This window comes from Leucopleurus acutus (genome assembly GCF_964270905.1).
Source record: "Leucopleurus acutus genome assembly, chromosome: 3".
Lineage (NCBI taxonomy): Eukaryota > Metazoa > Chordata > Mammalia > Artiodactyla > Delphinidae > Leucopleurus > Leucopleurus acutus.
Genome location: NC_139145.1, coordinates 6,134,051 through 6,147,555, shown reverse-complemented (window position 1 = coordinate 6,147,555; position 13,505 = coordinate 6,134,051). Strand labels below are relative to the sequence as shown.

Sequence of the window (13,505 nt, the reverse complement as noted above, 5' to 3'; positions counted from 1 at the left end):
GTATATTCACAGAGTTGTGCCCCATCACTTCAACTGAAGTTTGAACATTTCATCACACAAAAAGAAACCCTGTCCCCATGAGCAGTCATTCCCTGTTCTGCCTTCCCCCAACCCCTGGCAACCACTATTCCGCTTTCCATCTCTCTGGATTTGCCTGTTCTGGACGTTTCATATAAATGGAATCGTACGGTATTTGTCCTTTGGGGACTGGCTTCTCTCACTGAGCATCATGTTTTCAAGGTTCTTCCACGTTGTAGTGAGTGTCAGTGTTTCACCCCTTTTTCAGGATGAATCGTATTCCCTTGTAGGGAGGGACCACATTTTGTCATCCATTCCTCCGGTGATGTTTCCAGTTTCTCGCTAAACGTCACCACAGGTCCTCCCGTGCAGCTTCCTGCTCACACACGGGACTGCCTCGTTCCCGGAGACCCTACAAAGCAGGCTTGCTGGGTCACAGCAAATGTGCATTTTTGTTGAGAAAGAGACTCTTTCCCCCTGCCTTCCCTCCCACATCCTGATTTCTTTCCGGTGTGAGCAGATATAGTTTGGCCACTGCAGGATTTTTCAAGTGTGTGCTGGTTGGGGGACACATCTTCTCCTAGACTGCATGATCTCTTAGGTCAGGGTCCCCAGACGTTGCCGGGAGCTGAGCTGCTCCTGACGGCTGGCGCCCTCCCCAGACATCGACGAGTGTGGGGAGATCCCTGCCATCTGTGCCAGTGGCGTCTGCATCAACCAGATTGGGAGCTTCCGCTGCGAGTGCCGCACGGGCTTCAGCTACAACAGGGTGCTGCTGGTCTGCGAAGGTGCCGCCCCCCTGCCTCCCCAGCCCCGGGTGGGATGCTGGTCCCCCCTCCCAGCCTGTGCTCTCGGGGCAAGTCTCTTAAACCCCGTGAGCCTCAGTTTCCCCCTCTGTGTATGGGGCTAACGCCTTTCCGAGGGGCTCCATCCCGCATCACCCCGCTCAATGTGGTTCTGGAGGGACCACCTGCTCTGAAGTGGAGGGGGGAGGGCTGGGTTTAGGGTTTGATTCTGCAGGGAAGCGTCTCTTTCAACCCCGCCCCGCTGGCTGTACTCCCCAGATGTGGACGAGTGTGCCAGCGGGGAGAGCCCCTGCCAGCAGAATGCCAACTGCATCAACATCCCCGGCAGCTACCGCTGCAAGTGCGCCCGAGGGTACAAGCTGTCGCCAGGGGGTGCTTGTGTGGGTAAGTGGGGACCCCAGTAGGGAGGTGAGGGAGTGGGGTGTAGGACAAAGCCAGACTCTGCCTCCCGCTGTGACTTGGGTAGGGCACGGCTCTGTCCGGGCTTTGTTCCTTGGCTGTACTTTTTTTTTGGGGGGGGCGGCGGGGTGGCTGTGCCGCACGGCTTGCAGGATCTTAGTTCCCTGACCAGGGATCAAACCCGTGCCCCACTGCAGTGGAAGCGTGGAGTTATAAGCTGTGGACTGCCCGGGAATTCCCTCCTTGGCTGTACTTTGGGGTGGGGGTGCTGAGAGCATCTGTTAACGGGAGTCGTGAGGGTGAAATGGGAGGTGAAGCATTTCCCCGGGACAGCAGCTAGAATGGGTAGGCGGTCGGGCTCTCCCACTGCCACGTGTGATGGCTCGCAACACACTGTGGGGTGGGGACTCTGCGGGGCACCATACTCCCTGCCCTCCCTCAGGACGGAATGAGTGTCGGGAGATCCCAAACGTCTGTAGCCATGGCGACTGTGTGGACACAGCTGATAGCTACATGTGCCTGTGTCACCGTGGCTTCCGGGCTTCAGCAGACCAGACCCTGTGCATGGGTGAGAGCCCCCTCTGCTCCTTCCTCTTAGGCCAGGCTGCCAAGGGCGAGGGGCCATGGGTCTACACCTCCCCTGGGGTGGGGGTGGTGCTTCTGCCCATCCTGATTCACAGACTCACAGCTGTGAGCCCTGGCACCTAAGACCTTGGGTAAATGACTTATTCACCTCCCTGCACCTCAGTTTTCCCATCTATAGAACGGAAGTGATAAATAGGGATATTTCCCAGCCATCACTTCCCATCCACCTGGGCAGGGTGAAGTACAGGAGAGGGGGGCTGGGTCCAGCCAGGCCCAAGCTGCCCAAGCTGCCCGATGCCCTGGGTGAGCTGGGCGGGGATCAGGGGCTTTGCTCTGGCAGACGTCGACGAGTGTGACCAGCAGCCATGCGGAAATGGGACCTGCAAGAATATCGTCGGCTCCTACAGCTGCCTCTGCTTCCCTGGCTTTGTGGCGACACACAACGGACATTGCGTGGGTGAGCTGCCCAGGCTGGTGGGCAAGCCTCAGTGCACCCCCACTGAAAAGTGGGTCCTTGGCTTGAGGACACCCCTCTGAAATACAGGATCTCGCCCCAGGGATACCTTCAGGAAAACAACCTCAGGGGATTGAAAACTAGTTAACTGTAAAGTTCTCCAAACCCCTTCAATTGTCAAGTACCAAGGGTCCCTCACTAGAGCTTACACTCAGGTCGATAAGAAGGAGATGGACAGTACAGAGAGAAAAGTGAACAGTGAAGACAAGACGTGGGTGGTGTGATGCTGACAGTTCAGTGCAGTGGTTGAAAGTGGATTCCAAGGTCAGGTGGTGTGAGTTCAAATCCCAGCTTTGCCATCTGCCAGCTGTGTGACCCTAGGCAAGTCGTTTACCTTTCTGTGCTTCCGTTTCCTTCTCTGTAAAAAGAAGATTAATAGTAGTACCTACCTATCTTAATATCAGGCCAAATTGACTTCTTTTTTTTTTTATAAATTTATTTAATTTTTTGTTTATTTATTTATGGCTGTGTTGGGTCTTCGTTGCTGCTTGCAGGCTTTTATTTTAGTTGCAGCAAGCAGGGGCTACTCTTCGTTGCGGTGTGTGGGCTTCTCATTGCGGTGGCTTCTCTTGTCGCGGAGCATGGGCTCTAGGCGCGTGGGCTTCAGTAGTTGTGGCATGCAGGGTCAGCAGTTGTGGCTCGCGGGCTCTAAAGCGCAGGCTCATTAGTTGTGGTGTACGGGCTTAGTTGCTCCATGGCATGTGGGATCTTCCCAGACCAGGGCTCGAACCTGTGTCCCCTGCATTGGCAGGTGGATTCTCAACCACTGCACCACCAGGGAAGCCCCAAGATTGACTTCTGAACAAGGAATATTACCAGAAATAAAGAGAGTCAATATATATTGATTAAAGGGTCATTTCTCTGAGAAGACATAACAATCATAAATGCACATATGCAGCTAGCAATAGAGCTTCAAAACACATGAAGTAAACATTGATAGAACTGAAAAAGAAATAGACAAATTCATAATTACAGTTAGAGGCTTTAACACTCCTTCCTCAATAATAGAGGGAACAAGTAGAAGATCGGTAAGAATATAGAACACCTGAACAATCATGTGAACCACCTAGACCTGAGTGATATTTATAGAACATCCCAGAACATACATTCTTCTCAGGTGCACATGGACCTTCACCAGGAAAGACCATATTCTGGGCCATAAGATAAACAACAAAATTTTAAAAATTGAGGTTACACAAGATAGGTCCTTGGAATGTAAGTGAATTAAACTAGAAATCAGTCACAGAAAGATATCCAGAAAATCCCCAAATGTTTGGAAGTTAAATATACACTCCCAGAGAATCCATAGAAAAAGGAACAAATCATAAAGAAAATTAGAAAACATTTTGAATTAAATGAAAACGAAAACACAACAAAATTGGTGGGATGCAGCTAAGGTAGTATGTACAGGCAAATTCATACCCTTAAGATGCTCATGTTAGAGAATATTGGTGTCTGCTTTATAGGATAGTTGGAGGGTTAATATACAGCTGGTGTATAAATGATCAGTAAATTGAAGTCATTGCCATCAACTCAACTCTGTGAACAGAAGAGCAAGGGAGGCTCAGAGCCCTAGGCTTTGTGGGTGACCCCAGTGGCCCATCTTCCATCTGCAGACATGGATGAATGCACCACCATCGTGGGGCAGGTGTGCCGATTTGGCCAGTGCCTCAACACAGCAGGCTCCTTCCACTGCCTCTGCCAGGATGGCTTTGAGCTCACAAGTGATGGGAAGAACTGCATAGGTGAGTCTCACCATGGTGCTGGAAGCCATCTCAGCCTGCCCCTACTCTAAGTTTACCTTCAGTTGGTACTTCCAAGTGAGCATGGTTCCATTTCGTAAGCATGCATTTATTTTAAGGTATAAAACCAGCACATCACACCCATGTTTTCACAGGGTTTGTGATTTCGGGTGAGGCTGTCTTGAAGCTCTAAGTTTTATGAAGTATGGTATAATAGAGGTGTTGAATGGATGCCATGAAAACCATGAAAGGGGTGTGTAAGTGGCTGGAGATTAGGAACTTTGCTTCCCCTTCTCCTGGCTCCACCTATAACCCCCATCAAGACCGAGAATATTCTTCTCCAGATGTCCCTGTTTTCCTGAGTATCAGCCCTTCCTCTGGATCCAGAAAGGCTTGTCTGGGGGCCTTGGCCATCATGCAGTGACCATAGGTGCCGGTCCTAGCCCCAGGCAAGCCCCTGCCACCAGCTGTTGCTGGGACCCCTCCTCCTCCTCTCCCCAGACGCCAACGAGTGTCTCAGCCTCGCGGGAACCTGCCTGCCAGGCACTTGCCAGAACCTTGAGGGCTCCTTCCGCTGCATCTGTCCCCCCGGCTTCCAGGTTCAGAGTGACCACTGTGTCGGTGAGTGTCTGGCCTCACCTCCCAGCTCTGAAGCCAGGGAGGTACCTCCGGGCCTCTGTTCTTCCCCCATCTATAAAATGGGAATGCCAGCTGGGGTGGTGGTGAGTGAAGAGATGCAGTTAGCACAGCACCCCGTACAGCTCCATATACTGTTATTGTTATTAGGATGCTCTCTTGGCTCAGGGCGCTCTCTCTCTGGGGCCCCCAGGCTTCCTCGTGAATCCTATAAAATGGGCATGGGTGTGGATCTCACTGCACCAAACATGGAACTTCTCGCTTGATGAGTGGTGGTCAAGGACCAGTCTGGCCTGAACACCTCTGGTCCACTCATCCACTTGGACTAGGCTTGTACAGTCTGGGCTAATGTGGGCCAGCCTGGCCTTAGCAGATGGGCTAGCCTAGTACAACGCAAGCTAACTTCTTCCACTGTAGGCTAATTTTATCGAGTCTTACTTAGTTAGCTCTGTATAAATTTACTCTCTAAAGATGAACTTTTCCAGACCATGACCCCTACCCTGGAGACACCTTCTAGGAAAGACCCCACATACACACTGCCCACCTGGTGCTCCCGCTAATCCTGAGCCCTGGGGACGGACCCCACCCTGCGTCAGTCCCTGGACCCTCCCTGCCTGGGCCCCCCACTCCATCTGCCCCTCCCAGCAGCCGAGGCCGCCCACCCCAGTGGAGGGCCTGCTGCACCCCACCCACCTCATGTCCCTGCCCCTCCAGACATCAACGAATGCTTGGAAGAGCCCAACCTCTGCCTCTTTGGCACCTGTACCAACAGCCCCGGGAGCTTCCAGTGCCTCTGTTCGCCTGGCTTTGTCCTGTCTGACAACGGGCAGCGTTGCTTTGGTGAGTCTGGGGCCAGGGAGCACACAGCGTTAGGGAAGAGGTGGGAGGTGGGGTGAGGAAGAGCTGGGTCACCCAGAAAGGGGGCTGCAGTTTCTTGTATGTATCTCCAGGAGCCTTGTCCAGTGTGGGCTAGCCTCACCCAGGCTGAGCTGGCCTCTTCTCTCCCAGGTTAGGGCAGCAAGGCAGAGGGCAGGGCAACTGAACAAGTATTTGTTGTTATGGGGGCCAGTGGTGAACCAAACCCCAACCTATCTGTAAGGACATCTCAGGCCGGTGGTGTTGCAGGGCTAAGGACTGGGAGTCAGTAACGAGGATTTGGAGTCTGAAATCTGAGTCCTCTGGCTCTCTGGAATGAGTCACTTTGCCTCTCCAGGAAAGGAGTTCTGATCCAAGAATAACATGGCTAGGTTTGACCATTCTCCCAGCCTGAGATGACCCCCACAGATGTGAATGTGGGGTGTTGCTGGAAGGGATTCTCAGATTTTCAGCAAAAACCCCAGGGCTGACCCTCATTGGCCCAGTGTGGGTCACATGTCCGTCCCTGAACCAATCACCATGGAGTGATTCTGGAGCGTTCTGATTGGTCGCTGGTAGGGTCAGGACCACCCTATTCATGAGGACTGGGGTGGCTAGCCCTCCTAGCTTTTCTCTGGGGAATCACCCCACAGACACACGGCAGAGTTTCTGCTTCACCCATTTCGAGGCTGGAAAGTGCTCGGTACCCAAAGCTTTCAACACCACCAAGACCCGGTGCTGTTGCAGCCAGAGGCCCGGCGAGGGCTGGAATGACCCCTGCGAGCTGTGTCCTCAGGAGGGCAGTGGTGAGCGTCCACCCCCGTCCAGTCTCCCCTGACCCTGCCTGCCTGCCCCCATCTGCTCTCCTTCAGCCTTCCCTACACACAGGGGCATCCTGGGGGCTGCACGTGGCCCCAGGCCCTCACCTCCCTTCCCCTCTCGGTGTCCAGCCGCCTTTCAGGAGCTGTGCCCCTTTGGCCACGGGGCAGTCCCAGGCCCAGATGATTCTCGGGAAGGTGAGCCCCTCACCCACGTGCTAAGAGCCCCCCTGGGCCACTGCAGTCTCCTCTTTTCCCGCCCAGCCCTGTCTGGGCTCTACCCTGGTTCCCAAGTATCAGGCTCCCTCCTCGTCCCATGGGTAGCCCTGGACCCCACCCCCCTGGAGGGAAGGAAGAGACCCTGAGTGTGGCCAGGGCAAGACAGATGCCGTGCCTGCAACCTCCGCTACCTGCAGACGTGAACGAGTGTGCGGAGAACCCTGGCGTCTGTGCTAACGGCCTTTGTGTCAACACTGATGGCTCTTTCCGCTGCGAGTGTCCTTTTGGCTACAGCCTGGACTTCACAGGTGTCAGCTGCGTGGGTGAGTGACCAGCACGCCCCAGCCTGCTTCCCAGGGAAGGAAGGAGCCAGGGAGGGCAGACACCACCCAAGGCAGCACCCTGCTGCTCAGCCACTGTCCCTCTCCCCCACCCACTCGTGCTCCTTGCTGTTTATTCACTCACTCATTTACTCATTCACTTATTCATTTATTCATTGAACACACACTGCATGCCTGCCCTGCGTCCAGTCTATTACGCATTTTGTTTTTTGTTTTTGTTTTTGGTTTTTTTTGCGGTACGCGGACCTCTTACTGTTGTGGCCTCTCCCGTTGCGGAGCACAGGCTCCGGACGCGCAGGCTCAGCGGCCATGGCTCACGGGCCCAGCCGCTCCGCGGCATGTGGGATCTTCCCGGACCGGGGCACGAACCCGCGTCCCCTGCATCGGCAGGCAGACTCTCAACCACTGCGCCACCAGGGAAGCCCCCGTCCAGCCTAAAGGTGCAGCAGATCTGGCCCTATCCACTCTGTAGGAAGTCAGCAGGAGGCAGACAGGATCGTGTCAAGGGTGGGAGCCCTCTGCAGGCTCTAACCACCCCCTTACCCCCACCCCAGACACAGACGAGTGCTCTGTCGGACACCCCTGCGGGGAAGGCACCTGCACCAATATCATTGGAGGCTTCGAATGTGCCTGTGCTGATGGCTTTGAGCCTGGTCCCATGATGACCTGTGAGGGTACGACCCTGCCTGCCCAGACCTGGGCTGTGTGATAGGGGTGAGGGGGGCTGGCCTGAGAGAGGGACAGGGGGTCCTGCAGGCAGACCCCACCCAGCGGGCACCTCCACTGACCTCCCCAGACATTGACGAGTGCTCCCTGAATCCCCTGCTCTGCGCCTTCCGCTGCCACAACACTGAGGGTTCCTATGTGTGTACCTGCCCGTCTGGCTATGCCCTGCGAGAGGATGGGGCCATGTGCCGAGGTAGGACCTGTATGGGCAGGCGGGCTATGGATAGGGCCCTGGGGCTCCCCATGCCTCGGTCCCGAGAGAAAATGGAGAAATAAGACCTCTGCCTCCAAGGGTGGGAATGAGCGATAAGTGATAAAGTGAGGGGAGAGCTGGGGCAAGTGAGGGTGCAATGGGCGCTCTTTTGTGAGTAGTGGTTCTGCTTTTATAGTTATGAAAGGGGGCGCTAGCATCTCCTTGGCTCCCCAGTCTAACAGAACAGTGAGTGTGGCTTTCGAGGCGTCTCCAGTTGTGGCTGGACATGCTCTGCGTGGGCTAGCACAGTGGGGACAGCGATTGTGCCCCCGACCCAGGGACATGTGGCAATGTCTGGAGACATTTTTTATTGTCACAGTTGGGTGGGTGGGTGGGTGCTACAGGCATCGAGTGGCCAGGGGTGCTATTCAATATCCTACAGGGTGCAGAAGAGGCTCCCACCACAAAGAATTTTCTAGTCCCAAATGTCCGCAGTGTCGAGGGTAGAAACCCTGGCCTGTGACTTGGTCCCTCAAGGGCTATTTCAGAGTCAGTGTTCCAGGGACCACAGTGCAGGCCAGACAGATTCACAGACCCTGATGTAGGCAGGGGATGGGGGTGCTGGGGGCAGTTGTGAGCCCCCCCCTTGGCTTCCCAGGAGGTCTGGGACGGTCGGGGTAGGAACGGGCGCCTGGCAGTGCTTCAAGGACCTCACTCTGGCCCACTGAGGCCACTGGGGGGTGGGGTCCAGGTCCTCACATCCCGGAGCTGGTCCATGGTGTGTCTGGTCTTCACCGCCATTGGTCTGGGGTTGCCCGCAGATGTGGACGAGTGTGCAGACAGCAAGCAGGACTGCCACACCCGGGGCATGATGTGCAAGAACCTCATCGGCACCTTCACCTGCATCTGCCCCCCGGGCATGCGGCCCCAGCTGGGCTCTGGGGAGGGCTGCACAGGTACAGGAGGGCTTCAGGCATGCAGGGTCTCCCTGCCCCCGACGGATGGGAGAGTTCAAAGCCAGAGGGTGTGGGTGGGCAGACTTTGACCCTGGAGGTGGAGGCCAGCTCGAGGGACTCTGGCCTCCCCCCCGGCCTGCCGCATCCCTCCCGCCTCAGATGACGATGAATGCCATGCCCAGCCCAGCCTCTGTGCCAACGGCCGCTGCGTCAACACCGCAGGCAGCTTCCGCTGTGATTGTGACGAGGGCTTCCAGCCCAGCCCTGACTTCACTGAGTGCCACGGTGAGTGTGGCCAGACCCAGGTACGGGGGACATAGCCACCCAGCATGTGGCACCGCCACCTGGGAGCTCCCCAAGGCGGGGATGGGGCCAGGGCCACCGAGGGGGTCACTGAGCCAATCCAGACACACGTGTCCACCGCACGCCCCCAGCTTCCCTTTGCCCTTCAGTCAACCCCTCTGGAAGATTAGAGCATCTCCCCGCTGCTCTGTCCATCATCACACCCAGGAACCGGCCCTCCCCAGGTTCACCACTTCCTAAGGGCTAAACCTGGAGGGCGACCCAGTGGTACCGTCTGTCCCGGAGACTTGTCTGTCCCTGTCCCCACAGTCCTTGCCACTCTTCTCCCTTTTTACTCTCCCCCGACCCCGAGCACAGTCTCCACCCCGCAGCTTCAGATCAAGCATGTGTATCCAGCTGTCTCCTGGACACCCCCATCCCCCATGCACCCCAGGTTCAGCTCAGCATCTTTGCTCCCCAAGCCTCGTCTCAGCGATGCCCTACCTCCCACCCAGACCCCCAAGCCAGCCTCCTGGAGTAACCCAATGGCCTCCTCCCCACTTCCCTGGATGTTACCCCTCGCTCTGTCCCTACTGTCTCTCCTGGACGCCACCACCTTTTGCCTCCACGTTGTCCCTTGTTCTCTCTGCGGCCAGAGGGATGCTGCCCTCTGACCTCAGGAAGCCATCCTCTGCAGCCCAGGAGCACCTCTCCGGTTTGGGGTCTGCAGCTTCCGCCACAGCCCAGCCCCAGCCCCGAGAGGGCATTTAACAGCACTGAGCAGTCACAGCTTGCAAGATGCCACCCCGTGCACGGGCACACATGCGTCGGAGATGCTGGGAGCCCATGTGTAGACTCTCAACACCGCTGGACGCCACGGGGAAGGGGCACCCAGACAGCTCGTCCCTGCCACCCACCATCCCCACCCGTTCTTTCCAGACACCCGGCAAGGGCCCTGCTTCTCCGAGGTGCTGCAGGCCACGTGCCAGGCTCAGTCCAGTGGCGGCGAGGCGGTCACCAGGGCCGAGTGCTGTTGCGGGGGTGGCCGCGGCTGGGGCCCCCACTGCGAGCTCTGTCCCCTGCCCAGCACTGCCGCCCACAAGGAGCTGTGCCCCCACGGCTCGGGCTACACCGCCGACGGCCGAGGTGGGTGGCGATCTGTTCATGGTTGTGTGTCTGTGCTCCAGCCGGTGTTAGAGTACGTGAGTCAGTGTGTGCACCTCTGTGCTGGCAGGTGTGTGGACCAGCGTGAACCAGAGCCTGTTGGTCGCTCTGCGTGTGTGCGTGAACTTGGGTGGGATGGGGAGCAGGTGTGTGAGCCAGCGTGTGTGCGTGTGTCCTTCGTTCTGTGTGTGCGGGCTCATTAGTGAGCGCATGACTGGTGTGCAATGCTTGTGCGTCCATCTCTGCTTCCATGTATGTGGACGGGGTGCCCTGAGAAGGTGTCGCTGATGAGGCTGTGGTGTGGGTGTGTCCCCACCACGGGGATTCTCAGCGTCCAGCGGAAGGAGTTTCATTCGCCTCAGGGTGGGGTCCACAGGGGCCAGGCCGCCAGCTCTGGGGTGCCGGGAGGGGAAGCAGAGGCTGGCCTTGCCTCCCGGGAGAGGGCTGGTGGGCCCGAGGGAGGCGGCATGCCCTGGTGACCCAGGGGGGACGGCCCCAGCCGAGCCCTGCTTGTCCTCAGACGTGGATGAGTGCCGCGTGCTCGCTCACCTGTGCCCCCATGGCGAGTGCATCAATAACCTTGGCTCCTTCCGCTGCCACTGCCGGGCTGGGTACGCGCCTGACACCACGGCCACAGCCTGCGTGGGTGAGCCCCCTGCCCCACCCCGGGAGCCTCTCCGTGCAGCGCCTGGCACACACCCCCATGAGAAAACCGAGACCAGAGGCAAAGCATCCTTGTTTCTTCCCTCCACCCCTAGCCCATGTGGACCACTTTCCTCCTGTTATCTGGTGCATCCTAAGTTTTTCAGTCACGTTGTGTAGCAGGTGTTCATCTAAGTCAGGGTCAGCAAATTCTTGCCCAAGGGCTGAGTCCAGCCCTCCGCTTATTTTTGTTAATAAAGTTTTATTGGCACACGGCCACGCCTATTTGTTTCCTTACCCTCTGTGGCTGTTTTCCTGCTACAGAGGCAGGGTTGAGTAGCTGGGATTGAGACTGTCTGGTCCGCCAAGCCAAATATATTTACTCTCTGACTTTTTACAGAAAACAAACAAACAAAAAAAAAAACAGTTCCTTGTGTAAGCCCACAGATTCTGAATACCTGGGGTCCGGGCAGGAGGCCTCAGCAGGGTGGGGGTGGGGACCCCAGCCCCTGAGCCCCCAGGAATGTCTGACTGACCCTCCTGAGTGCTGCGTCCCCTCTAGATGTGGACGAGTGCAGCCAGGTCCCCACGCCATGTCCCTTCCTCTGCAAAAACACCAAGGGCAGCTTCCTGTGCGCCTGCCCCCGAGGCTACCTGCTGGAGGAGAATGGCAGGATCTGCAGAGGTGACGTCCCTCTCTCCCCACCTATGCACCATGGGGCTCTGTCCCTGTCCCCCACAGGGGCATCTCACACCCTCCCACTGCATGGGGTCGGGTGCCGTCTCCAGGGTGTCTCCCCTGGGAAGCCCCAAGTCCCGGCGGGCCCTGCCCTGAGCCCGCTGGGACCCTCTGTGCTGCAGACGTGGATGAGTGCTCCTCCAGGCAGCACAACTGCCAGTTCTTCTGCGTCAACACCATCGGTGCCTTCACCTGCCGCTGTCCCCCTGGCTTCACCCAGCGCCACCAGGCCTGCTTTGGTGAGTCCCCTTCGGCCCTCGCAGCTGGTGCTTGGCCCCAGCCTTCACCAAATAAGTGGCAAATGCACAGTGTGTGCCAGACATCAGGGACACAGGGGTGATTAGAACAAAGCCCTTGCTCTGTCGCTGCTTACGTCCTGGTGGCAACTGGGACGTCAGTCTCCTTCCTTGCCTTAGGGACCTGGGAGACCACCCTCAGGAGTCTCTCTGACCTTGGCCCAGGACACCTAGCCTCACCCTTGACCTGCCGAGTCTCTCGGCAGAGGACCTCCCCAGGGTGCCCCCAAAAGCCAAGGGGGTCACGCAATCCAACTGTCACTTCTTAGTGTCTTGTGACCTGGGAGAACCAGACCTCCCCCAAGGGCTGAACCTAGACAGGGGTGGCTTCTTTCAGGCTCCCACGAATCCACTCAGCCAACACCTACTGAACACCTGTGTACCAGGCAGTGCTCTAGACCAGAGCTCAGCAGACTCCAGCCCCCAGGTCAAGCCCGGCCCCCTGCTTGCTTTTGTCAATAAAGTTTTATTGGCACACAGCCATGCCCACTCATTTACGTATTGTCTGTGGCTGCATTTGCTACAACAGCAGAGCTAAGTAGTTGCAACAGAGTAAAAAATATTTCCTACCTGGCCCTTTACGGAAGCAGTTTGCCTCGTCCTGTTCTAGACCCTGAGGGCACAGCAATTGAACACAAGGGTCAAGCTTGCTGCCTCACGAACCATCCCTTCTGCCAGGGAATGACTAGAAACAAACATAACAGATTACCACTGTAGCGTGTTAGAAGGTGATGTGGGACATGAAAGAAAGAAAAAGTAGAAAGCAGGGGAAGGCAATCAGGAGGGCTACAATATAATTCTATTTTTTAAGTGAGATATAATTGACGTGTAACATTATATTAGTTTTAGGTGTACAACATAATGACTCGATATTTATGTATATTGCGAAGTGATCACCACAGTAAGTCTAGTTAACACCCATCATCACATAGTTACAAAATTTTTTTCTTGTGGTGAGAACTCTTAATATATACTCTCTTAGCAACTTTGAAACATACAGTACAGTATTATTTTTTTTTCCTTAACAGATTTTTTAATTTAATTTTTATTTTATATTGGGGTATAGTTGATTTACAATGTTGTGTTAGTTTCAGGTGTACAGCAAAGTGAATCAGGAATACATAGACACATACTTATTCTTTTTCAGATTCTTTTCCCATATAGGGTTATTACAGAATATTGAGTGGAGTTCCCTGTGCTATACAGTAGGTCTTTGTTGATTATCTATTTTTGTGTGTGTATATGTTAATCCCAAACTCCTAATTCATCCCTCCCCCTCACCTTTCCCCTTTGGTAACCATAAATTAGTTTTCTAAGTCTGTGAGTCTGTTTCTGTTTTGTAAATAAGTTCATTTGTATCATCTTTTTAGATTCCACATATAAGTGATATCATATAATATCTGTCATTCTCTGACTTACTTTGCTTAGTATGATAATCTCTAGGTCCATCCATATTGCTGCAAATGGCATTATCTCATTCAATGCAGTATTATTTATTTATTTATTTTTGGCTGCGTTGGGTCTTCATTGCTGTGCACAGGCTTTCTCTAGTTGCAGCGAGCGGGGGCTACTCG

The 13,505-nt window shown here is 55.5% G+C and overlaps 1 protein-coding gene across 1 annotated transcript in view; it reads left to right on the top strand.

Moving 5' to 3' along the window:
- The window catches only part of FBN3 (fibrillin 3), a gene marked incomplete at both ends in the record, with an annotated part of 60,439 nt that overhangs the window by 38,000 nt on the left and 8,934 nt on the right, over positions 1-13,505 (top strand). The window contains 18 exons of the mRNA XM_082835569.1: positions 681-806; positions 1,083-1,208; positions 1,666-1,791; positions 2,149-2,265; positions 3,939-4,067; positions 4,566-4,685; positions 5,415-5,540; positions 6,209-6,361; positions 6,506-6,571; positions 6,790-6,915; positions 7,488-7,607; positions 7,730-7,852; positions 8,674-8,808; positions 8,968-9,093; positions 10,030-10,236; positions 10,775-10,900; positions 11,459-11,581; positions 11,758-11,874. Coding sequence (XP_082691695.1) covers positions 681-806; positions 1,083-1,208; positions 1,666-1,791; positions 2,149-2,265; positions 3,939-4,067; positions 4,566-4,685; positions 5,415-5,540; positions 6,209-6,361; positions 6,506-6,571; positions 6,790-6,915; positions 7,488-7,607; positions 7,730-7,852; positions 8,674-8,808; positions 8,968-9,093; positions 10,030-10,236; positions 10,775-10,900; positions 11,459-11,581; positions 11,758-11,874 — 2,292 coding nt within the window. The remainder of the gene's footprint in view (positions 1-680; positions 807-1,082; positions 1,209-1,665; positions 1,792-2,148; positions 2,266-3,938; positions 4,068-4,565; positions 4,686-5,414; positions 5,541-6,208; positions 6,362-6,505; positions 6,572-6,789; positions 6,916-7,487; positions 7,608-7,729; positions 7,853-8,673; positions 8,809-8,967; positions 9,094-10,029; positions 10,237-10,774; positions 10,901-11,458; positions 11,582-11,757; positions 11,875-13,505) is intronic.